This window comes from Nansenia antarctica (genome assembly GCF_963989245.1).
Source record: "Nansenia antarctica genome assembly, chromosome: 15".
NCBI classification, from domain to species: Eukaryota; Metazoa; Chordata; class Actinopteri; order Argentiniformes; family Microstomatidae; genus Nansenia; species Nansenia antarctica.
Window position 1 is genome coordinate 1,079,907 of NC_137685.1, and position 26,748 is coordinate 1,106,654.

Genomic DNA, 26,748 nt, shown 5'->3' on the forward strand with positions numbered 1-26,748 from the left:
CTGGAGTCACTGACAATTTCTCAAAGACATGCCATAGGCCAGGGTTTATCTTCTAATCAGAGGAGCGAATCTATGATTCAATCTGGAGAGAGATCGAGGGGGCTGTCTTTGTGAGTTTAGAATGATAAGGTTCTATCTCCATTTAGGGCAGTTCAGAGATATTGAGCGTCAAAGTTTTTGTTTGGTGAGATGGAACCTTTGTATTTTATGAATTACTAACTCAAAAATGTCAACATTTTAAAAATAACACCACACAGGCATCAATAAACACCTAATGGATCAGATTATGTAAAAAAACTCAATTTGGACAAAAATGGAGATAGAACCTTATAATTCTAACCTCACACTATGTGGGTGGGGACGCGCAGAGGGGAGAGAGTGAGCGCTGTCCACTGCCACGGTGCTGAAACGACGTTCACTGCTCACTGACGTGGATCAGGGCTGAGCTCCCTAGGGGGGAAATAGTGGAGGACCCACAACATCAGTTTTAATGCCACGACACCTTCTAACCTGTTTCTCTGGAAGAAACCACAGCAGTTATGCTGTTAAGATTGCTTGAGGAAGCCATTCATGGTACGGTTTGTGCAACTAGTAAGGTTGCATATTTTTAAGCATAATGAGGTGATTGGCTTCAAAATGAGGAGGTATATATATAGGCCTATTGTAAATCTAACAACCAAAACGAATACACCTGAATTTGATTGTTTTCCCCGTAGATCTTTGTGTTTACTTGCGTTTCATCAGATGTGGGTAAATAGCCTATAGGCTACACGATTCTCTCTCACCGTCATTGGCGACGTTGTCCCCCCCCCACCAACCCCCTACCCCCGATCTACCCCCGATCTACCCCCGATCTACCCCCGATCCACCCCGACAACTGGACCATTTGGAAGACCATAATTTCATAGTTAAGTTACCAGGCAGGAACTACGAAAGTTAGTTAGGCTGTTGGATTTCTCAATACGAACCAGTTGCTACTTGGTCAATACGTATATGTTCCATAGACCTGCCGATGTCACCGAACTTGGAAAACTTATTTTCTTCCATATCATCATAGGCCTTCCTTCTGTAGCCTACTTTAAGAAATTAATCAAATGCGCATCAGATGGAGATGTCGTAATGTGCGAAAAGTGCTAAGAGCGACTTCAAGGAACGGTTTTGCAAATAAATCAGTTGTCTTCTGTAGCCTAAGAATTAATCAACCATAATTGGCAATCGAAGAAAAAACACCATTGATCTGTGGCATTTCTTATTCATTAGAGCAGTCTACACATTGTCATAATGTGCAATATTTAGATAAAGCATGGGTGTATAGCCTATATGTAGTTATTTCCCAGTGAAATTGCATAACTGCCGGAACGACTAATGCATCAATGTTGTTTTGTATTTTTATTTCGCACATTCTAGGGGTTTGATGTAATGCTATACAGAGACATAACACATAGTATAGGCCTATTATGAATAAACATATATGCTTAAATACATTACATTTTCCATTAGCCACTGATCCCCTGCAACCACTTACCTTGTAACTTTGGGCAAAGATCATCCGATGCCAGCGACGGAGACGAAAACATTCAACAGAATAGAGAAAGGAGGAATCGTCATGGGTTTATTATCACTCCCGGGGACTAACAGTAACAGATTCCGTATCAAACGTCTCCTCGCTGGCAGCGACCCCCGTCTCGGACATGGCTGGGCGGGGATCTAAACACCGTCTGTATCTCTGTATCCCTCTGGCATGAACATGTCCCGCATGTTTTTAAAGAGAAGATCAACAAGTATGTTTGTGAGAATCCGCACGGTTTTCTCTACCTGGTCGTCAGCCCCCCATCTGCGGCGTGACTATCCCTCTCTCTCTCTCTCTCTCTCTCTCTCTCTCTCTCCCTCTCTCCCTCTCTCTCTGTCTCTCTCTCTCTCTCTGTCTCTATCTGTCTCTCTCTCTCCCTCTCTCTCTCTATCTCTCTGTCTCTCCCTCTCTCTCTCCTCTCTCTCTCTGTGTCTCTCTCTGTCTCTCTCTCTCTCTGTCTCTCTCTCTCTGTGTCTCTCTCTCTTTCTCTCTCTCTCTCTCTCTCTCTCTCTCTCTCTCTCTCTCTCTCTCTCTCTCTCTCTGCAGAAGGTGGATAGGCGGCACCCCACCGCCCAGTTCCTAATCGACGCCTGGTTAACCCTTGCCTTGCCATACAGAGCCGAGAACAATCTCAAGATTTTGCTCTTCAATCGAAATGAGCACAGCCAAACCTGCAGAGGGAGCATTAGGAATCTATCCATTCAATACGATCCGACGTTTGCTGTTAGAGTGATCTACAGTAGCCTATTCAGACCCCCTCTAAATGTCATCATAGCCTACTTGTTCTATTGTGTGATATATAATAGATATGATTATAACAATGACATACATGCAGTAAGAGAAGTATATGTGGTTTATTATGTGGACAACTGTACAGCAAAACATTGGAACAGTTTATTGAAAGACACAATACAACAACAAGTAGGCCTACATGGGATTACTGAACATAACAAATATATCATAGAATAAAAAATCATAGAATAAATAAATGCATAGTTTTAACAACAGTGAGCTGTTTTCTATTTAGTGCAGTTGAAGGACGTGGAGCTCCTGTCTTAGTGCAGCGTTCTCTTCGGTCTGTAGCGGACCTCCAGGTCTCCATCGGGCTGAAGCATCCCGAAACCATAGCGACTGGGATTGATGGGCGGGAGGCAGGCGTCTGGGTCACACAGCTCCAGGTCCAGACTTGTGAGGACCATGAACACAAACCTGAGGGCCACAGAGGGAGGAAGTCAATCAGCTGAGAGACACTTTCAGAAGAAAGCTATTGGCCAGCTGCAATTAGTCCAAAATGCAGCAGCGAGAGTTTTGTAGTAGTGTACCACATATACAAAAGAAGAGATTAGGTGAGGCTGCATTCTCATGTTATGCTCCAGATTGTGTCTCACTGCCAGTTTACATTAGGGATGCAACCTCAGCACATTATGTTCAAGTCAAGACTAAAAACCCATCTTTTTAATATTGCCTTTAAATGACAAAATAATGAAATGATGATTATATAATGATTGGAGTACTTTGAGCTGCAACGTTTGCAGGAAAAGCGCTATACAAATAAAGTTATTATTATTATTATTATTATTATTATCTGGATTTCGCTTACACCTGAAAACATATACGATATTTGCTACAAGCCCTCAGCCAACTATCTCGATGTCATTGATTGTAAAACGTCTCATAAATCTTCAGCATATTCATTAATTAAGAAAATGATCTAATCAAAAGCTTCATTGCATGGGGAGCAGGATGGTGTAGATGTATGTATTCATGTTCCGCTAAGACAAACAGACTGAAGGACAGCTTCTACCACAGGGCCGTCAAGGCCCTGAACACAGAAAAGGCCTAAGTTCTGGGCCCAGGACAGTCCGGACGGATTGTATGGCAGCTAGTGCTGAGGCACAAACATGTACATTTTCAAGCCTGCAAACTGTGACACTTTAAAATAACGTGAAAAAAAATACTTTTGTGCAATATGACAACCCTAGTTGACTATCTGTGCAGTATAGTACAGTGGATTGTGTACATAGCCTTTATTGATGTAAACCAGCTCCTTACCTTCTTGTGATTTTATGCTTTTATGCTTTTTCTAAAATGTTTTTTTTTTCCTTCCCTTTCCTAACACCAGGGGAGCCACCCCTCCTAAATTTCGTTGTTTGGTACCTGTACTGTAGCAATGACAAATAAAGTCCATTCCATTCCATGTTAACAATTTAGATGTATATATCCATGTTAACAATTTAGATGTATATATTCATGTTAACAATTTAGATGTATATATTCATGTTAACAATTTAGATGTATATATTCATGTTAACAATTTAGATGTATATATTCATGTTAACAATTTAGATGTATATATTCATGTTAACAATTTAGATGTATATATTCATGTTAACAATTTAGATGTATATATTCATGTTAACAATTTAGATGTATATATTCATGTTAACAATTTAGATGTATATATTCATGTTAACAATTTAGATGTATATATTCATGTTAACAATTTAGATGTATATATTCATGTTAACAATTTAGATGTATATATTCATGTTAACAGTTTAGATGTATATATTCATGTTAACAGTTTAGATGTATATATTCATGTTAACAATTTAGATGTATATATTCATGTTAACAGTTTAGATGTATATATTCATGTTAACAGTTTAGATGTATATATTCATGTTAACAGTTTAGATGTATATATTCATGTTAACAGTTTAGATGTATATATTCATGTTAACAGTTTAGATGTATATATTCATGTTAACAGTTTAGATGTATATATTCATGTTAGCAGTAGGATGGTTTAGATGTTATATTCATGTTAACAGCAGGAAACAACAGGTGGAAGAGTCCTACTCACTGTTTGATGGTGCTGACAGCAAAGTATCTGCCCACACAGATGTTCTTCCCTGCCCCCCATGGCATGGTGGAGTACTTCACACTCTCCCCTCGCTTAGAGAACTTCTTCTTCTCTGTCCCGTCTGCGTTTAGGAAGCGGTCGTACACAAAGTTCTGTGAAGCAGGAAGAAGAAAGAAAACAGGTAATACGTGATGCATCCGTATAGTCCAAATACACTACACATACGACAGTATGAGTAGGTATCACCAGACGTGATCATGCCTGTACCAGAGGAAGAGGGAATGTCATTGGTCTCTGCCTGACCTCTGACCCTCACGGCAGACAGGAAGTGTCATTGAAGATAAACCCAATGGTTGGTCCTAACCTCTCCCACACCTTCCTAACCTCACCCACACCTTATGTGTTTGTTTCAACTACAGCCTTTCACCAGCTAATCCCCTGAGATCTCCCTGCTCAGCCTTTCAACCTTTTCACCACTTAATCCTCGATTAGGCTCCATTTAAACACTGTCTGTTACAGTACAATAGAGCATAAGTATACGCTTGAATGCCATGACTAAGTAGGGGAACAATTAAACGTATCGCTAAGAAGCACTCTCTGTTCAGCCAAGTCGATCGACAAAAATAACTTGAAGATGATGGAGGAGGTAATGGCTAAGGTCAACACCCTCACAGAGGACCTGGCCATTGTGTTATAATAATTATAATTGTATTATTGCCATGCAATCAACTTCAGTCAGTCAATTGTTGGAATGTGGTATTTTATGCTCTAGGGCAAGGGGTTGGCCCCTGGAGCAATTAGGGGTTCAGTGCCTTGCTCAAGGACACCTCGACACATGGCCAGCCTGGATTCGAAACCCAAACAAACGCCAAACTGCTGACCTTGCGATCATTAGACGCCGGCTCTACCTCTGGAGCCACTAGACATGTTTGTGTTGTTTGAAAGCGTTGTTGTTGCATATTGCTGCATGCATACAGGTGCATATCCAGGTGCATATCCAGGTGCATATCCAGGTGCATAGACAGACCTGTGGGTCCTGGTGTATCTCCGGGTCCATCTGAGGGCTGAGGAAGGGGAACAGGCAGACGCGGTCCCCCTGGCGGAGGTGGTACTCCCGGCCGCTGGCCAGACGCAGGGTCCTGTCCTGCACCACCTCTCTGCTGATCAGGACAGCGGCAGTCAGACGCAACGTCTCGCTCAGAACGCTGTCTGTAGGTAAGTAAGTAAGTAAGTAAGTAAAACGTTATTTATATAGCACCCTTCTCAGCACGAATGCACAGGGTGCTTTACATATAATTTGAAACATCCAATGATTAGACAATGACAAACAGAAGGGAGAGCCAAGGGGACTAAGCTGCTGAACAGAGGCGCGGCCATCTTGCTCTCGTCATAGAATGGAGGAACAGAGAGGAAACAGTTTAACACGAGACATAGTAGCTTGGGGGGCGGCGAAGGCGGGAGAATGGGGCGGGATGCGTGTCCATATATGTGTGTGTGGGTCCTTGGGAAGGAAGTCCGTATATGTGTGTGAGTCCTTGGAAAGGAAAGTCTGTGTCCGCAGAGTGTCATGGCGATAGCACAGCAGGTTGAGATGACCTCAACAACAGGTGTCCATGAGGGATGGGGGAGGGGGGGGGGAGGAGAGCGTTCTTCACATGTGAGACTTGAAACTTCTTCTTGTAGGCAGGGGGACAATACAGCTGACGATGTCAGAGGGGGAACTGAAGTGTGTATCCATAACAGTAATAGCATGTCCATATCTTAAAAGATACAGGTATATTTTAAGAAGAAGTGCACTATGGATTGAAACCCCTTTTTTTTTTAAGTGCAAATTGTTTAGTTTATCCAACTTTACTTAATTCATCACTCTGTTCTCCTTTTTTCTAGTTCTCCCCCACAGTTCAGTCAAGCCTCTGTCTCTCTTTGACTTTCATTTAGTGGGAAATGTGCTTAAGGTAGAAGACAAACGATGAATAATTGATACGGCTACTATGCAGGCTCCTTACCGAAGACAGGTGTGCTGCGTGTCTCTGGTGTGTCCAGGGGGGGACGCTGTGGGGAGCCCTCCTGTAGGGACACGCCTCTCATCTCCTCCCTCACAGCGCTCATGGCCTCAGGGTGAGTGAGCAGGAAACCCAGCAGCCAGAAGGCAGCAGGTCCGGCGTTACACTGGAACAACACAATAACATAACACAACACAGAGTTAAACCTTTCCTATGAACAACAGCCTGCCTGTTACAGAGCAAGATGTCGTTATTGTGCAGTTATACTGTATGTATAGCTCTGAGCTATAACAGACAATACTGTGCAGCTTCAATAAGATAAGACAAACACACGGTGAAGATTAAAGCATATTTACATATACAGTGTTGTACAATAACAATGATCTTGATGGTGTCTTTCTCCTTCTCTGTTCTAGGAGGCCGTGGCTGCTGTGTGACTGATCAGTAGAGGAACCGTCTCCACGGCTGTGTGGATACGGCTGTCAGCCTCTAAGGGTGAGACGTCTGAACTTGTCAGGCAGTAATTGCTGTGGGTTCAGAGAGCCGTTGTCCTCACATCCATGAGGTCACGTCCGCCCTGACAGACGGGGCTAATGCAAGGCAAGCAGCTCCAGAGACGTGTGTCTGCCTTCCCTGTCCTATCTGATCTAATAGGCCATGCATGTACACACACACACACACACACACACACACACACACACACACACACAATCACTTGCAAAGTTTTTGGCAAGTGATTTAAACAATGCTAACTTAGGGTCTAACTGTTAGCCTGTGCTGTGGTAGAAAAGTCCAGAACAGAGAAGCGGAGACGCTGTCACTATTGAACTATGAGGACAACTCAAGGTCAAATTAGATTTCACCTAAACATGAACATAGGTTGAATCATCCTGCCTTTGTGGTTTGTGCAAGTATATGACACTGCCTGCCATATTTTCTGATTAATCTGTGTAATATCATGACAACATGTCAGAAATGATGCTATCAAATCTCTATCGAATAATCTGGATTGGATTTTACACTGAGGTATCCTCCAGTGATAAAGTCTGACTCCTGGTGACAGATTGTATAACCAGAGCACATACACCCTGGCCCTCCCTCCCCTCAAACTCATTTCTAATGCCTCTAACACAGTGGCGGTTCAGTTACTGGCCCGTACTGGGAGAGTCTGTTCCAGGTTCCCAGCGGACATGATTAAACATAGGAAAGTGATGTGACAGAACTTTCTGTCCTCTCCTGTCAAGGCTGGCAGGTGAGGTACGGCCCCAGTGGGAGAGGCACCAACTTGGCCATATACTCTTGGGGCGGCTGTGTCTCAGGAGGTAGAGCCGCCGTGTAATGAACGCAAGGTTGGCAGATCGGCGGTTCGAGCCCCGGCTGGCCACATGTCGAAGTGTCCTTGGGCAAGACACTGAACCCCAAATTGCTCCTAGTGAGCGGGCCGGTGCCTTGCATGGTAGCTTGGCCGCCATTGGTGTGTGAATGTGTGTGTGAATGGGTGAATGAGAGGCCGTTGTAAAGCGCTTTGGATAAAGGCGCTATGTAAGTCAGTCCATTTACCATTTACTCTCTACCCGCTTCTCTGCTCTGAGATGGCCTCCAGTCATAACATTTGAATAGGTATGGTGCTAGGGGGAGCAGTTGTATACATAACCTGTGGAAGGTTGGTGGTGAGGACAGGTGTCTTAACAACACAACAGCTCCCCCACCTGGCCACATAGTGTAGCTCCAGCGAGTTTCCAACACTTGTCTGGACAGGTTTGAGGAAGCTACAAGGAGATCTCTTTAACAGCCTCTGGCAGTTATAAAAATAGAGCAACAGACAGTCATTGTTAAACTCTATATTGAATTGATGACATCAATATCTATCATTGATACAGATATGATACCTTTCTAAATATGATACCTTTCTAGATATGATACCTTTCTAGATATGATACCTTTCTAAATATGATACCTTTCTAGATATGATACCTTTCTAGATATGATACCTTTCTAAATGTGCAGACTTATCAAATTCTGTGGAAGATGAGATCCTGAGGTTGATTGAGGTGACTTGTTTTTCCCACCAATGGGTGTGCTGACCTGGACCGGAATGTTTACACTCATTGTTTCGGATCTGTTTACACAGAACTCTAAACCTGACAGGTGTCATGGAAACACTAAGTCATATTAATGGGAAACTCACATTCCACATTCCATTCTCTAGTAATCATTTGATCTCACATTGAATGAGTCATGTGTTGACATGGAAGTTTCCGAGTCATTGGGATGGAAAAATATTCTGATATATGGGTCACAAGCAGCATATAGGACACAGGAAGGGAATGTAAGTCCACCTGGGTGCGGCCGTACACTCAGCAGACAATGAATATACTGTATAACCCCTGTGAAGGCTGTGTTTGATGTGGTTCTGTGTCACTGTGTGGGTGTGTGTGTGTGCAAGCTTAAGGTAGATGGAAGGTGAGCGTATGGTGTAACACTCCGCACCTGGGTGGTCCAGAGCTGTATAACCCCTGTGAAGGCTGTGTTTGATGTGGTTCTGTGTCACTGTGTGGGTGTGTGTGTGCAAGCTTAAGGTATATGGTAGGTGAGCGTATGGTGTAACACTCCACACCTGGGTGGTCCAGAGCTGCAGCAGCATGGCCCGTCTCTGCATCTCCGGATCCACACGCTCCTCCTGTAGGTAGTGTCGATAGCTCTGCTGCCACGAGCTGGTGTCTGTCCCCCCTGTCCCCCCTGCCCCCCCTGTCCCCCCTGTCAGCCAGGCCGGAGACAGCAGCTCCCAAAGACGCTCTCGGGACGAACTGGCTGCCCTCCTCTCCTCTGTCAACAGAGAAACACACCAGATATATGTTACGGTACATGTGGGAAAACTAGGGTTAGGGTTAGGTGCTAGGGTGCTACGGTTAGGGTTAGGGGTAGGGTTAGGGTTAGGGTTAGGGTTAGGGTTAGGGTTAGGGGTAGGGTTAGACATGCCAGCATGTACCAAGTCGCACCTAACCCTAACCCTAGTTTTCCCACATGTACCGTAACATATATATATACATATACTGTAGATACATGCATGAGAGACAAGGACACAGAGAGAGAATACCATAACTATGTTGTTTTACAGCATGTTACTCTACCTTGCTTACGAGTTGAGCGAGCCAGTTTTGGGAGCAGATCGTCAAACTTGCGGAACTCTTTGTAGACGGCAGCGAGCTCAGTAACGCTGTTGTTCTCCTCTGAACCAAACAGTGTGAGGTACCCAGCCCTAAGGACGGAAACAGGGTGAAAACCTAGTAGTGTGTTTGTTATGCCATGAGTAAAGTGTACGATATATGCACTTAAACTGCAAGACAAGACTTATGCCTCTACTGCACCTTCTGTTTGTTTATAAAGCTCTCACTGGCACAGCACCAGCATATTTGAAAGACCTTTGGTTTTCTCTGTGTACCACATGTACAAAAGAAGAGATTTGGTGAGGCTGCATTCTGATTATACACCCAGATTGTGGAATGCACTGCCAGTTTACATTAGGGATGCAACCTCAGCAAATATGTTCAAGTCAAGACTGAAAACCCATCTTTTTAATATTGCCTTTAAATGACTAAATAATTAAATTAAGATTATATAATGATTAAAGCACACAACGTTTGCAGGAAAAGCGCTACACAAATAAAGTTATTATTATTATTATTATTATTATTATCTTTGTTTGGTTCACCCTCTCTCCTGTCCTAACCTTGTGACGTTAGAATTATAAGGTTCTATCTCCATTTTTGTCAAAATTGAGTTTTTTACATAATCTGATCCATTAGGTGTTTATTAATGCCTGTGTGGTGTTATTTTTTATATGTTGACATTTTTGAGTTAGTAATTCATAAAAAACAAAGGTTCCATCTCACAAACCAGCTCTTTTTCCCTTCTTGTTTAGTTTTTTTTTGTTTTTGTTTTTTCTTTCCTAGCACCAGGGGAGCCCCCCCTCCCAAATTTCGTTGTATGGTACCTGTACTATATCAATGACAATAAAGACCATTCATTCAAAACATAATGGAATGTAAAAAATGTGACGCTCAATATCTCTGAACTGCCCTAAACGGAGATAGAACCTCATCAAGGACCCCAATTGAAATAAGCCAGTGGCTTTCTTGGGTTTTTATCCTGTTAGTTGACCATGTATGTAATATGTACTTTCATGTACCTACTTCTGCAAATCTTCTAATAAAGTTTTCAATCAATCAATCAATATCATTCTAAACGGAGATAGAACCTTATCATTCTAAACGGAGATAGAACCTTATCATTCTAAACGGAGATAGAACCTTATCATTCTAAACGGAGATAGAACCTTATCATTCTAAACGGAGATAGAACCTTATCATTCTAAACGGAGATAGAACCTTATCATTCTAAATGGAGATAGAACCTTATCATTCTAAACGGAGATAGAACCTTATCATTCTAAGCTCACAACCTCCTGGGTCTAACCTCACCTGAACAGCAGGCTGTAGCAGAGGCTGAAGAGTCCGTCCTTCCTCCACCCTGCTGGGCCGCAGCTCTCCCTGTCCCCCCCCAATAGGGCCTGGATGTGGCTGTGCATGGAGCTGCTGAGTCTGGCCAAGCCTGGGCCATGGAAGTGTCTGAGAGGACGACATGCACACAGAGAATACTGAGAGGACGACATGTACACAGAGAATACTGAGAGGACGACACGTACACAGAGAATACTGAGAGGACGACACGTACACAGAGAATACTGAGAGGACGACATGTACACAGAGAATACATTATTATGACTTAGATCCAACCATATCCTAACTATAGGGATTTTAGGAAGACATGAATTATGAATTATCTTCATTCTCTGGTGGAAGACAATTTCCCCCCCATTACACAGAAGGAGCTAGATAAGCATACATTACTACATTAAATTGGAGTACAGCTTGCTATGGTATGTGGTAATCGACATGACTTTTAGACTGGCAGATTGACACTTGTGTGTTTCGTCTATGTTTGAGGTCTCACAGGTGATTAGGGGACGTACTGTTCCATCCAGGCCCTCTCTGAGCCCGGGCGGTGGTTGGGGAGACTCAGGCTGAAGATCTTCTGCAGCATCACATCTTTGGACCGGGTGAAGTCCAGAGAGACGGTGTCGTTCACGACCGCATCGTAGGAGTTTGGGTCCAGCAGCACTGTGACATATCGACCAGCCACACGAACCTGAGAGAGACAGCATTACACGTGAGCTTAGAGTTATAAGGTTCTATCTCCGTTTAGAATGATAAGGTTCTATCTCCGTTTAGAATGATAAGGTTCTATCTCCGTTTAGGGCAGTTCAGAGTTATTGAGCGTCAAAGTTTTTACATTCCATTATGTTCTGTGAGATGGAACCTTTGTATTTTATTAATTACTAACTCAAAAATGGGTTAAAAATAACACCACACAGGCATTAATAAACACCTAATGGATCAGATTCTGTAAAAAACTACATTTTGACCAAAAATTTAGATAGAACCTTATAATTCTAACGTCACCAACTCTGTTGTTACTGTGTATCAGAAGAACAGAAATGTGTGTACAGTAGAAAGGTTCATAAGTTGCACTCCTGCAGTTGTTTACTTGTCTTACCGTAAAGATGTCCCCATGCTTCTGTTTCATCCGTGTCAAGAACTTTGCAGCATCTTTCCCAAACTCCAGGGCATGACCCAGCCACGGGATTAAGCCTTTGTCTAGAGGTGGCTCATTATTCTGTCTGCCAAACACAGACACACAAACACAATGTCAAGTAAGAACAGACCCATTCAATGGAAGGAAGGTGTTCCCGATCTGAACCAACTGGTTTTAAAGTCTGCGCAGAGACATGCCCTATGCTTGGTGATGATTGACATGAAGCCCTTTGTAGTACTGTTTGTGTTTTATGGCTGCACCATGGTGTGCTGCAGTTTGAGTACCATACAGGGTATACTACTATAGTACTACACACTATAATCTAGTGTGTTAGTCTAGTGTTCAGCTCACAGTGACAGACAACAGGCTATTTCTTTCCTTACTTGGTGTAGTGAGCTAAATCACTGTGTACATTCTGGACTGTGGCTGAAGGAACACGTTTGCAAAAGCATTCCATTACAGGTGCTCCTAAAGGTCTACTTTAACTTAGTTAAACTCCCATACGCTCGTCAATCACCACCTCATGTAATTGCAAAGCAGCTGCACACGTTTTATAATTAAGATACTTGCGAAAAATATAATTAATTAATTTAGATTTCTTTAATTTAACCTTTATTTATCCAGGGACACAATTTTTTTGCAGGTGCTGTTTACATTACAAATATTATTACAACCTTAAACCTTAAAAACACAATATAATTTTAAATACACACATTCATTGATAAAAATAGTAAGTAATAGTAAGCATTTACCTGGAGCGGGAAGAGTAAAGGAGCACGAGCGCGAGAAGACCATTCAGCAGTAGAAATATTGTCCATAACATGTTCTCACAAAACACTGACTCTGTCCTGTCCCTTCTCAAGCACTGTCATTTATTACCCAGTGTCTGGTGTGTCACACACACACGCAATGACAACACGGTGGATACTTGGCTGGTTCATTTACCAGAAATGTCCTCCTGCAGGGGGCGGGGGAGGGGGCGTGGCTAGTGACAGGTGTGGGGAGGGGGCGTGGCTGGTGACAGGTGTGGGGAGGGGGCGTGGCTGGTGACAGGTGTGTCAGTGTCACGCAGAGTATCGTGCTGTCATCGTAGACAACAACACTGCCAAAAACATGCATGGAAAATAATGTGGGAATATGCCAGGAGTGTTATGTGTGTTTCTCACATAAATTCTTTACTTCCGTAAGACAATGTTGTGTTTACTTACTGAAGGAAAAGGTTGAGGTAGTTTTAGGACCGTGTCGTCTCTCTGTGGGGCGTAATTGTACCTCCCATCCTGCCTCCAGGGCATTCCTTTAAGATGAGAGAAACGTATCTAAAGGGACTCTTAAATGTCCTCGACTGAAGACATGCCTGCAGGCTACTCCAGCTCTTACTTTTCCCCAGTATTATTTTTCAGCAGAAAAGCAGATTCATCACGAAAGCTTCCCAGAAACATGACAATTGCGTAGATAGAAAGTAAACAGTAGAGTATTTATATTTTGACCTATTGACCCTAACCCAGTCGTGGTTGGGCGATCAGACAGTTCCCCAAACATCCCGAAACTGTGTTTGCAAAAGCCTCCAAATGCGTCAATGTTGGATCTCATTATTTCCACTGTTGCATCACATCAACAGTCAGACTGACACCAGTCAACTATGGGAACTCATCTAGTTTCGCCCAGTATTGCAGTTTACATGACAGTATTGGTGATAGCAAGGTCATGTTCTGTAAAAGAGGTATTAGATAATTGTCTTAGGGAAGTGAGAGAAGTCTTAAGTTCAACGTGCAGCGCACTATATAGTTTCACTATTATAGTTTCACCTATCAGTGACGTTATTAACATCCTTATTGTTGTGAATCCCTCATCGGCTCCGCCCCCTCCTGCCTCGTTGGCGCTCGTTGAGCCTCATCAGGCTCAAGTGGAGACAGCTGGGTCCAGCTATCAACTCAGGAGGAGGCAGCCCTATAAGAAGCCCCAGAAACCTTCCTCCGACGCTTGATTATTTTGACCCATGTGGTTAGTTGTTTGGCTCTCCCTGTTGTCTATTCTCGTTCAAGTAGTTTCACTTCAGAGTTTTGTTTGTTTGTTATTTTGCTAACATTAGTTGTTTTCTTTGTTGATCCTCGCTCCCCAAAGGAACCTGCCTCCCCCTGCCTAGACCCCCTGCCTGCCTATCGACTACGTCTCCTGCCTATGTCCCTGCCTGCCTAAACGACCACCCCTCCTGCCTATGCCCCTGCCTGCCTGCCGCCTACTCCTCCTGCCTAACCCCCTGCCTGCCTACCGCCCACTCCTCCTGCCTAACCCTCCCGTCTGCCTGCCTGCCGACTATTCCCCCTCTCTGCTCTGGACTGGTTAGTACACGTACATATTTCAACACTTCACTCATCTACATATCTACACCACACTAGTTTTGCACGCTAGACACTCACACCCAGACACATAGAGTACAGTCCCACTCACACCTCATTTACATTATCCAGTTCTCTGGCATCCACACATTCCCCCCACTTAGGCCCCGTTAGAGTAGGTTTATTCTTTTGTCCATCATTTTAATAAATCCTTTTATTGTTAGTTTGCCTCTTGTGTCCGTCTGTTCTGGGGTTCTGCCACACTTGACTCTTTTGCTAGTGCTACCATAACAGAATAATCAAGCCAAAATGAGTCAAGGCAGCACCTCGGGGCAGACGCCCGCAGTTAAGCCCAACCCAGTTTCACATTCAGTTGACGAGCTTGTTTCCGCCCACGCGGCCGAGCTCGCGTCCCTCCAGGCGGAGTTGAGTAAGGCTTTCCCCTCCGTTCAGGGTAACATCGCTGAGCTCCAGAAGTCGTCCACCTCCGCCTCAGCTGCTCTCGCCTCCCTTGCGGTCCAGATGGGCACTCTTGTCTCTGCGGTGGCTTCCATCCAGCTGAGGCTGAACACGCTCCCTGGAGGAGCTGCAGTCCCTGCTCCCCCTGCTGATTCACCGGGGGTTCCAGCCCCCCTAGGGCGAGCTCCCGCCCAACCCGAGCCCAACCTGGTTACCCCTCGACCCTTTGGAGGGAACTTTGATCTGGGCAGAGGGTTCCTGACCCAGTGTGAACTTTTTTTTGCTTTCCAACCGTCCAAGTATGGGTCAGAAGAGGCTAAAGTAGCCTTCGTTATGTCCCTCCTGGTGGACAAGGCTCTAGACTGGGCCATAGCCGTGGTGGGCAGAGACCCACATCTTGCCCAGGACTACGAGGCGTTCCGCCGGGAGTTTTCCTTTTTGTTTGACCACCCCTCTGACGGCGCGGACGCCGCCTCCAGGATGCTGGAACTCCGGCAAGGCTCCAGGACCGTCGCGGACTACACCCTAGAGTTCCGGATCCTCGCCGCCGACAGCGGGTGGGGAGACATAGCGCTCCTTTGCGCCTACCGGCGGGGTCTGAGTGAGGCGGTGAAGGACCTTATCGTCCGGGACCGCCCAGGCTCCCTTCAAGAACTGGTCACCTTGTCCCTACAAATGGATGAGCGCCTGCGGGAGCGCCGCCAGGAGCGCAGCCAACGCGCCGTGGGGCCCCCTCACTCGGTCCCCAGCCGCACGTCCTCTCTCCCCCGTTTTGCGGCCGCCCACTCGGCCCTGCCCCCTCGGGTTCCCATGCTCTCCCCAGCCCCGTCCACCTCTGAGTCAGCGGAGGAGCCCATGCAGGTCGGCCGGTCCCGCCTCTCTCAGGAAGAGAGAGAGCAGAGAATGCGGGGCGGGCTGTGCCTGTATTGCGGAAGACCCGGACACGTCCTCCGAACCTGCCCGGCGCGGCCAAAAGACCCGGCTCGCTAAAGGAGGGGTTTTTGGTGAGCCGTGCCTCGATCCCCCAACCCATCAAGAACCACAACCGGCTGTTCCCAGCCACCCTCTCCTGGGGTGAGGAGTCCATTTCTGCCGGCGCCCTCATTGACTCCGGGGCCGACGAGTGCTTGATGGACATCACCCTCGCTCGTCAGGCCGGCATCCCGCTCGTTCCCCTCGACCATGCCTTGTTCCCCCAAGCCATCGATGGGAGGCCCTTAGGTAGGATCACGCATAGCACTGAATCCCTCACCCTCACCATGTCCGGTAATCACGTCGAGACGGCACGTTTTCTTGTCCTCCACGCCCCCACTGCACCCCTAGTATTAGGTAGGCCGTGGTTGGAGAGACACGATCCCCACATCTCCTGGACCACTGGACGGATTTTGGGCTGGAGCATCCCCTGTCATGCCAACTGCCTACGCTCCGCCCTCTCTCCGTCCAGCGGTCCCAGGCCCTTAGTCTCTCCCCCGGACCTCACTGGTGTCCCCTCTACGTATCTTGACCTGGCCATGGTGTTTAGTAAGGACCGCGCCCTTTCACTTCCTCCTCACCGGCCGTATGATTGTCCCATCAACCTCCTTCCCGGGGCAGCCCTTCCCAAGGGTCGTCTCTACAACCTCTCGGTCCCGGAGAAGGAGGCAATGCGCAATTATATAGCCGAGTCCCTAGCCTCGGGTGTAATTCGACCATCGTCTTCCCCCCTCGCGGCGGGCTTCTTCTTTGTGGCGAAGAAGGATGGTGGCCTGAGGCCCTGTATAGATTTTCGTAGTTTAAACACCATCACTGTTAAGAATAAATACCCACTCCCCCTTATGAGTTCCACTTTCGAGCCACTCACTCACGCCCGGGTGTTCACTAAACTTGACCTCCGCAACGCCTACCATCTGGTTAGGGTCAAGGAGGGGGACGAGTGGAAGACCGGGTTCAACACCCACCTCGGTCACTTCGAGTACCTGGTCATGCCCTTTGGCCTGTCCAATGCCCCCGGAGTCTTCCAGGAGCTGGTCAATGACGTGCTGAGGGACATGATAAATGTTTTCGTGGTTGTTTACCTGGATGATATCCTGATCTTTTCCCCGACCATGGAGGAACACCACCAACACGTGCGCCTGGTCCTACAACGGCTCCTGGAGAATCGTCTCTTCGTCAAGGCGGAGAAATGCGTCTTCCACTCCTCCTCTGTGACGTACCTGGGTAACGTCGTGGAAGAAGGGCAAATGCGCGCCGACCCGGCTAAGATTAAGGCGGTGGCAGAGTGGCCACGACCCACCGACCGAACACAACTCCGGCGCTTCCTCGGGTTCGCCGGGTTTACCCGGCGGTTCATCAAGGGGTTTAGCCAGGTGGCGGCCCCTCTCACTGCTTGTACCTCCACTGTTCGCCCGTTCTCTTGGACCCCTGAGGCTGAGGCGGCCTTCTCCACCCTGAAGGGCCTCTTTACGACCGCGCCGGTGTTGGCCCACCCGGATCCAGCCAGGCAGTTCATCGTGGAGGTAGACGCTTCAGACACGGGCGTCGGGGCCGTTCTCACCCAGCGGTCGGAGGAGGACCAGAAGGTCCACCCGTGTGCCTACTACTCTCGCCGGTTTGACCCTGCCGAGAGGAACTACGATGTGGGCAACAAGGAGTTGCTGGCCATCCACGCTGCCCTCGGAGAGTGGAGGCACTGGCTGGAGGGGGCTAAGCTGCCGTTCCTTGTGTGGTCTGACCACAAGAACTTGACCTATATGAGGACGGCAAAAAGGCTTAACCCTAGACAGGCACGCTGGGCCCTGTTCTTCAGCCGATTCGACTTCACCCTCACCTACCGCCCGGGGTCAAAGAACGTCAGGGCGGACGCCCTCTCCCGGCTGTTCCCGGGGGAGTCCCCGGATATGCCGGTGACCCAAGACACCATCCTCCCCCCTACCCGGGTGGTAGGTGTCGTCACCTGGGCCATCGAGTCGGTGGTCAGACAGGCCCAGCGTGCCGAGCCGGACCCAGGTACCGGACCCCGGCACAGACTTTTTGTTCCCTCCACTGTCCGGCCGCAAGTGCTAGAGTGGGGGCACTCTAGTCACTTTGCCTGCCACCCTGGCTCCCACCGGACAGCGGAGTTTATCAGCCGACGTTTTTGGTGGCCCACACTCCGGGGGGACGTTAAGGAGTTTGTGGGTGCCTGCACCATCTGCTCCCGGAGTAAGGCCTCCCATCGTCCTCCTTCGGGCCTCCTATGTCCCCTCCCTATCCCCGGTCGTCCTTGGTCCCACATCGCTTTAGACTTCGTTACGGGGCTCCCCTTATCCAAGGGTAAGGACACCATCCTAACCATTGTGGACAGGTTTTCCAAGGCTGTCCACTTTGTCGCCCTTCCCAAGCTCCCCTCCGCGGCCGAGACTGCTGACCTCCTCACGCTCCATGTGGTGAGGCTTCACGGCATTCCCCACAACATTGTGTCCGACCGGGGCCCCCAGTTCATCTCCAAGGTGTGGCAGGCCTTCTGTAAGGGAATTGGGGCCTCGGTCAGCCTCACCTCTGGATACCATCCGCAGTCCAACGGACAGGCCGAGCGGACCAACCAGGCCCTGGAGGCAGCCCTGCGTTGTGTCACCACCAGCAACCCCGCCTCCTGGGCCAAGTACCTACCATGGGTGGAGTATGCCATCAACACCATGGAGAGCTCCGCCACGGGTATGTCCCCTTTTGAATGCTCCTTGGGCTATCAACCTCCTCTCTTTCCCCAACAGGAGCTGGAGGTGGCAGTCCCGTCCACCAGGGTCCACCTCCGCCGGTGTCGGCGCATCTGGAGGACCACCCGGACCGCTCTGCTGCGGGCCACTGAGCGGTCCCGTCGCTGTGCCGACCGGCGGAGGGTGCCAGCCCCGGCCTATCGTCCCGGCCAGAAGGTCTGGCTGTTGGCCCGGGACCTGCCCCTCCAGACCGCCCAGACCTCCTCCCGTAAGCTAAATCCCCGTTATGTTGGGCCCTACACTATTGACCGGATTATTAACCCTGCAGCGGTTCGATTAAACCTTCCCCCTGCTCTCAAGGTCCACCCAGTATTTCACGTGTCCCTCCTCAAGCCTGTTTCCACTAGCCCCCTGTCCCCCCCCGTTCCAGCCCCCCCACCTCCCCGGGTCCTGAAGGATGGCGACCAGGTGTGGACGGTTGACCGCCTACTGACTGTCCGCCGTAGGGGACGGGGGTTCCAGTATCTGGTGGACTGGGTGGGTTACGGCCCCGAAGACCGGAGCTGGGTGCCCCCGTCCTACCTCGCCGACCCCACACTCCTGGAGGATTTCTATCAGGCCCACCCGGACGCTCCAGGACGGTCGTCAGGTGCCTCCCCTAAGGGGGGGGGTACTGTTGTGAATCCCTCATCGGCTCCGCCCCCTCCTGCCTCGTTGGCGCTCGTTGAGCCTCATCAGGCTCAAGTGGAGACAGCTGGGTCCAGCTATCAACTCAGGAGGAGGCAGCCCTATAAGAAGCCCCAGAAACCTTCCTCCGACGCTTGATTATTTTGACCCATGTGGTTAGTTGTTTGGCTCTCCCTGTTGTCTATTCTCGTTCAAGTAGTTTCACTTCAGAGTTTTGTTTGTTTGTTATTTTGCTAACCTTAGTTGTTTTCTTTGTTGATCCTCGCTCCCCAAAGGAACCTGCCTCCCCCTGCCTAGACCCCCTGCCTGCCTATCGACTACGTCTCCTGCCTATGTCCCTGCCTGCCTAAACGACCACCCCTCCTGCCTATGCCCCTGCCTGCCTGCCGCCTACTCCTCCTGCCTAACCCCCTGCCTGCCTACCGCCCACTCCTCCTGCCTAACCCTCCCGTCTGCCTGCCTGCCGACTATTCCCCCTCTCTGCTCTGGACTGGTTAGTACACGTACATATTTCAACACTTCACTCATCTACATATCTACACCACACTAGTTTTGCACGCTAGACACTCACACCCAGACACATAGAGTACAGTCCCACTCACACCTCATTTACATTATCCAGTTCTCTGGCATCCACACATTCCCCCCACTTAGGCCCCGTTAGAGTAGGTTTATTCTTTTGTCCATCATTTTAATAAATCCTTTTATTGTTAGTTTGCCTCTTGTGTCCGTCTGTTCTGGGGTTCTGCCACACTTGACTCTTTTGCTTGTGCTACCATAACACTTATTTCTTATTATGTGATCCAGTTTGTGACATTCTATCTTCGAGTATTACGTCAATGACGAACAACTGATTATAATACTGAGAGTGACCTCTACTGGAACACGAGAACACAAGAAGAAATGACGTCATAGCTTCAACAATGGTCCTATCATTTTACTGTAGTTGGTGACCTAGGTGTGAAAAGAAGGAGACCCTACATGATGTCACCTGGGTATTTACGACCCCAACAAAGGGGTCAGGGGAATATCTTAAAACAAAAGGCTTATACATTCTTATACCGTTTATATGGTTTATGTGCGTGTATGTGTGCCAAAATATACTACATCATCTGCTCTCCTGTGTCCTGACCGATGCGCCATCCTGTTTACTGTCTAAACCTAAAGACCAACTGCTCCTACTTAACTACCTCAGCAACAAGAACACTCCACACAGTTGGCATACTGTAGGCTATGGACTCTTTCTGTCAGAGGTTTCCCTGCATGTACTGTATACTACAAAGTGTGTATTGGCATTTAAAAACATTGTTTCATAAAGGTGTTCTTCCACCAGAGGGCAGACACATACTGAACGGAGACTTGTCGTACAAGGACATTGAAATGTGTTGCTGACGCCGATGAGCCAAGATACAGTATGTGACCACTGACATGTGGTGACAAGTTACATGTCAGAGCACAAAGAGTGTGAAGACATATGCACATGAGGTATTTCTGTGTTTACATTTTTATACATTTGCACACATTTCAAAAAACTTATTTTCACTTTGTCATTCTGGGGTATTGTTTGAATGAATGAATGAATGAATGAATGAATGAATGAATGAATGGTCTTTATTGTCATTGCTATAGTACAGGTACCAAACAACGCAATTTAGGAGGGGTGGCTCCCCTGGTGCTAGGAAAGAAAAAAAAACTAAAAAAAACACAAGAAGGGAAGGAGCTGGTTTACATAAATAAAGGCTATGTACACTATCCACTATACTATACTGTACAGATAGACGACTAGGGTTGTCATATTGCACATAGTGTTATTGCACATTCATTTGAAGTGTCGCAGTTTGCAGGCTAGAAATGTACATATTTGTGCCTCAGCACTACACCTGATTTTTTCAGTCCAGCAGCTGCCATCAATCCGTCCAGACTGTCCAGGGCCCAGAACCTAGGTTTGTGGATTGATGCCCATTTTCTTTAGTTTTATTTAATCCATTTTAAGTCTTTAACACAACAACATGTGGAAAAAGTGAAGGGATGTGTTGACTTTCTATATCCACTGTATATTAACATTTGAGAAGTTAAATAACAATAAAAGTCAACATTTTAAACTATAAAAGCAACAAACGTGCACATAACAAGGTCTATAACTAAAGACAATGACAAATGAGTAATAACCAATGAAAAAGAAATAAATGTCAATGTTAACAAGCACTTTGTTAGGGCTGGTCATGCTTTTGCAACTGCTACACCCACTCCCACTCCCACTGTCAACCATGCTGCCTCAACCCCTAGCACTGGTCCCCCCCCAAGCACTCCGTGCTTCTCCTTCCAGCCAGTAGAGGAGAGTGAGGTGCTTAGGGAGTTGCTTAAACTGGACCCTTATAAATCAGCCGGGCTGGATGATCTGGACCCTTTCTATCTGAAATTAGCAGCTCACATTGTCTCAGCCCCCATCACCTGTCTGTTCAACCTCTCCCTGCAATCCTCAGAATTCCCCATGGACTGGAAATCTGCTGCTGTCATCCCACTCTTCAAGGGAGGTGACAAGTTAGACCTAAACTGTTATAGGCCCATATCCATCCTACCCTGCCTCTCCAAAGTCTTAGAGAAACTGGTCAACAATCAGCTCACCCACCATCTGGAGTCCTACAGTATTTTCAGCACTACGCAATCCGGCTTTAGATCTGGCTACAGTTGTTCCTCTGCAACACTTAAAGTGCTAAACGACATCATATGCGCCATTGACTCCAAGCACTACTGTGTAGCTGTATTTATTGACCTGGCAAAGGCCTTTGACTCCGTGGACCACTGCATCCTGCTTGACAGACTCAAGGATGTTGGACTCACAGAGGAATGCCTGGCATGGTTTAGCAACTACTTCTCTGGTCGTGTGCAGTCTGTGAGAGCTGAAGGCCTGCTGTCTGACCCAATGTCCCTGTCCATGGGTGTCCCTCAGGGCTCCATTCTGGGTCCAACACTATTTAATATTTTTATAAATAACATTGCTCACGCGGCTGGCAACTCTTACATCCATCTGTACGCCGACGACACCATTCTTTACACGTCTGGCCCCTCTCTGAACACTGCCCTGACTGACCTCCAACATAGCTTTAATAGCATCCAATATGCCTTCTCCAACCTCCATCTTTTCCTAAACACCAATAAAACTAAATGCATGATCTTCAATCGGACCCTACCCCAAGCCTCCTGTCCCCCAAAATTCACCTCACTGGATGGGTCAGCACTAGAATTTGTAACCACATACAAATATCTAGGTATCTGGCTCGATAGTTCACTCTCCTTCCAAACCCACATCAATGACCTACTCACCAAAGTCAGAACAAGAATTGGTTTCCTGTACCGCAATACATTTTCCTTCACCCACTCTGCAAAACACACCTTGGTAAGAATGACCATCCTGCCAATTCTGGACTATGGAGATATCATTTACAGGATTGCCCCCAAAGACCTTCTCAATAAACTGGACGTCATCCATCACACTGCCATCCGCTTTGTCACTGGTGCCCCTTTCAATACACATCACTGCGACCTGTACTCCCAAGTCAACTGGCCATCACTCCACACCAGGCGACTGACCCACTGGTATCAGTTCATCTATAAATCCATCATCGGCAAATCCCCCCCCTACCTCTGCTTACTACTGAACTTCTCATCCAGCACACGCAATCTCCGCTCCAGCAAATATATCACTCTGGTCCCCCCCAAAGTCCGCACCTCCTTTGGCCGTCATTCTTTTCAGTTTGCTGCCGCCACTGACTGGAATGTGTTGCAGTTAACACTAAAACTCACTTCCCCCTGGTCCCTGCTGTCTTTTACATACTGTGTTGTGATATATAGATGTTTTTGATACTTCGTATCGTGTATTGCACTCATGTTTTATATTGTATATATTGGGTTGTGTTTTATATTGTATATACAGTACTGTGTTGTGTTTTGTGTACAGACTTGCCTCTGTTCTGTCAATTGGCCAGATCGTCATTGTAAATGAGAATTGGTTCTCAACTGACCTATCTGGTTAAATAAAGGTTAATAATAATAATAATAATAATAATAATAATAATAATAATAAACAATCAATATGAATAAAACAAAAATGGTTAACGATGTTAACAACAAAACAACAGGCTACTGTAGACACTGTAGCTGTCCATCCTTTCACCACCATCCCAAAAAGTGTGGCCCCCTCTAGTGGTTGTGGCCTTAAATGGTAAATGGACTGCACTTATAGCGCCTTTATCCAAAGCGCTTGACAACGGCCTCTCATTCACCCATTCACACACACATGGCGGAAAGCTACCATGCAAGGCGCCGGCCCGCTCACTGGGAGCAATTTGGGGTTCAGTGTCTTGCCCAAGGACACTTCTACATGTGGCCAGCCGGGGCTCGAACCGCCGATCTGCCAACCTTGCGATCATTAGACGGCAGCTCTACCTCCTACGCCACAGCCGCCCACCCTAAGCCCGCCCTAAGCCCGCCCTAAGCGACCGTTTATGCATCGGGCCGCCCCTGGTCGTAATGTTTTGGCTCATTAGTGTATAAAGTGTGAGTTTTGATATACATTATTAATCAATACTCCATGTAAGCCATGCATTATTCTTCAAATATCCCCCAGGTTGATGCAAGCTAATCTTGCTCATGTGCAGTAGTCATCATAGGAAGCACATACCAAATGTATGCCAAATAACAGTATAGAAAAGCAATAGTTTCAGCACTTCTTATTTTGGGCCATCTTAAACAGTCAGCACGAATGCATAGGGGAGGGGAGTTTAAAATCTAATTAAGCCACTGAGGAACATTATCAGACCTGGAGAAGCGGTCCTGTGGAGGTTGAGAGAGAACACTATAAATTAAGAAGAACACTTCTGTTACACAAGGGCGTTCTGTCATGTCATGGAAGTGCACTCATAAGGGCAGAAGGTGTGTCTGTAGCTTCAGTTAGACACTGTTGTTCTGTAGTGAGTCTGTAGTGTGTCTGTAGTGTGTCTGTAGTGAGTCTGTAGTGTGTCTGTAGTGTGTCTGTGTTGTATAATATGACCACGGTGGTCATCCTTGAGATGGACATTTTAGGAATGTTTTCTTTCCTTCCCTCCTTCCTTGGAGGGGTTGAAGGAACTGAACAATTGTTAGTTATTATTAGTTTATCTTCCTTTAGTTCCTGACCACATGTCCACACGTTGGCCTGGTCAGGACGCTATCAAAGCAAACAAATGACTACAGAGTAATGAGATCAGTAACAGATGTCGTCTCCTCATACTAATAAAAGCATCGATGCTGGAATCGTTTTTCTTCATCATGAAGTGCTCTGTATTCATTATCTAGCAGTTAGCCCTTTCTCACTAGTCTAATTTGTCAATGTTGCCATACAAGGGGTCAGTCAAAGGTCATTCATTAAAAGGCTGCGTGTGACACTGAGCTTTTCTCCGCCTCTAATGGCCCATCTGAGAGGTCAAAGGGCAGCATATTAGAGAGCATGAAAGAAATTCCTGCTTTTCATTGGTAGGCCTACCTCCGTAATGCATCTAAGTTTAGCAATGGCTAAAGGCCACAACACTAAACCCATTAGAATGACAAACATATATAAACGTACATGGCTGGCTAAGACTAACAAATAGTGTTTTGTTTTGTATTTTTAAAGTTCCTCCGCTGACTCTTGCATTTAGCCTTATGATGATTTCTTCTATTACAAACCAAATGGTGAATGGACTGCACTTATATAGCGCCTTATTTGCTGCTCCAAAGCCCTTTACAACGGCCTCTCATTCACCCATTCACACACACATTCACACACCAATGGCGGCAAGCTGCCATGCAAGGCGCCGGCCCGCTCACTGGGAGCAATTTTGGGGTTCAGTGTCTTGCCCAAGGACACTTCGACATGTGGCCAGCCGGGGCTCGAACTGCTGATCTGCGGCGACTCTACTTTCTGCGCCACAGCCGCCCCACAACCAAAGACTGAGAGGATATGATTTATAGTATGTGACTCGGTATGGAAGAGGTTGACCATAGCTCCCTGAGAGGCACATGAATGAATTCCACTCCAATGGGGAAAGGAGTCGGACAATGGGGCCTTGTGCCTCAGAACCAGTGATGTCACAGTTTCCCAGGCTCCTCCAACTCTCTGATTCTTTCCTTCACACAGAATCCCTTAAGAGTTAATTTAGATTGACTTTGAATAATATCATTAATACCCCCATATGTTGTTGTGCTGGATAGTCATCCACAAGGACGTAATAGAAGGGGGGACAATGTCCCCTTCAGTGTTACTGTAGAAGCAGGCAACATTGTCCCCCTCAATAATAATAATAGGATTATTCTGCAGTGGGTCATTTTTATTTATTTATTTTTTAAGTGGCCGGTTTCATTGTAGGATTTTCATTGTGAAAGGCCTCCACATTGCTAGTGTCAGCTTCAGCCTCAGTAGCATCATTAGCCTAGCCTAGCCTAGCCTACTCACCGCACCAGGCTAAGTCATTGAGAATATAAGCACAAAGTTAATATGTGAATAAACTTTGAGGTGTCAGACTTGTTTTTTAGAAACTATAAACTTGTTCCTGGTTTGCAGATGCTGTTGCTGCAGTGTCAGGTTTTATCTCTAGTTAGCGAGCTTACATTGGGTAGTTCTGGCTGTGTCATGTTTTGTACAGCAGGGAAAGAGTGCTTAAGAATAATTGTTTAATTGAATATATCATAATGTTACGAATGGAGGAGGGGAACTAGATACAACACAGCTATGAGTGATATCCCTATGCTGCTATGAGTGAACCAGCTGAAAGGGAACCACATGCACAGACTCCTTCCACCCTGATCTGTGATTTTTATCAGATTATTCGCAAGACAGGAAGTTCAGGCAACGTGGGTTGCACTAAAACGATTACACCTGGCGTAAGACAACGTGGTCACACTGATATTCAGGACAGTTTGAGGCTCTAAGACTGACTGGACTGTACCCAGGGGCGGACTGGGATCAAAAAACAGCCCTGGCATTTGCGACACAACAGCCCTCCCAGTGAGCAATTTTACGTTGATTAGACGTCTAAACAACGTCTAAATGGCCTGTAGACGTCTAGGCGAAATCGAGGCTAAATATACGCCAAATTGGAAATTGAAACAACGTCTATGTTTAGACGTTGAAATGCCGTTGAAACATAGACGCTGTTTCCCTGTCTATGTTTCAACGGCATTTCAACGTCTAAACATAGACGTTGTTTTAATTTCCAATTTGGCGTATATTTAGACCTTGAAATGCCGTTGAAATATTATGTTCCTGGAGGTACTGCAATACCAGGTCGATGCGTGGTGTGGACGGAGCAAGCCCCTATTCCATCTCCCTGCTCCAAAAATCAATTTAATATAACGTCCCCTAGGGGACATATCAGATATTAAACTGATAAGAACAGATACACTTGATATTAGCCAAAAGGCCGAGAAGCGATACCCGCAATGGTTTCGAGGGAGGGTACTCATTCTCTGGCACGTCAATGTAGGT

The 26,748-nt window shown here is 46.7% G+C and overlaps 1 protein-coding gene across 1 annotated transcript; it reads right to left on the bottom strand.

Annotated features, from left to right (window-relative positions):
* Nucleotides 1-2,625: 2,625 nt before the first annotated feature.
* Nucleotides 2,626-12,917, bottom strand: ptgis (prostaglandin I2 (prostacyclin) synthase; the record flags this gene model as incomplete). The annotated part of the gene is made up of 10 exons (XM_080545758.1): nucleotides 2,626-2,779; nucleotides 4,437-4,588; nucleotides 5,464-5,645; nucleotides 6,443-6,605; nucleotides 9,057-9,265; nucleotides 9,571-9,698; nucleotides 10,921-11,067; nucleotides 11,472-11,647; nucleotides 12,056-12,179; nucleotides 12,847-12,917. 10 exons carry the CDS (start codon nucleotides 12,915-12,917, stop codon nucleotides 2,626-2,628), a joined length of 1,506 nt encoding a protein of 501 aa, XP_080401884.1.
* Nucleotides 12,918-26,748: the final 13,831 nt, after the last annotated feature.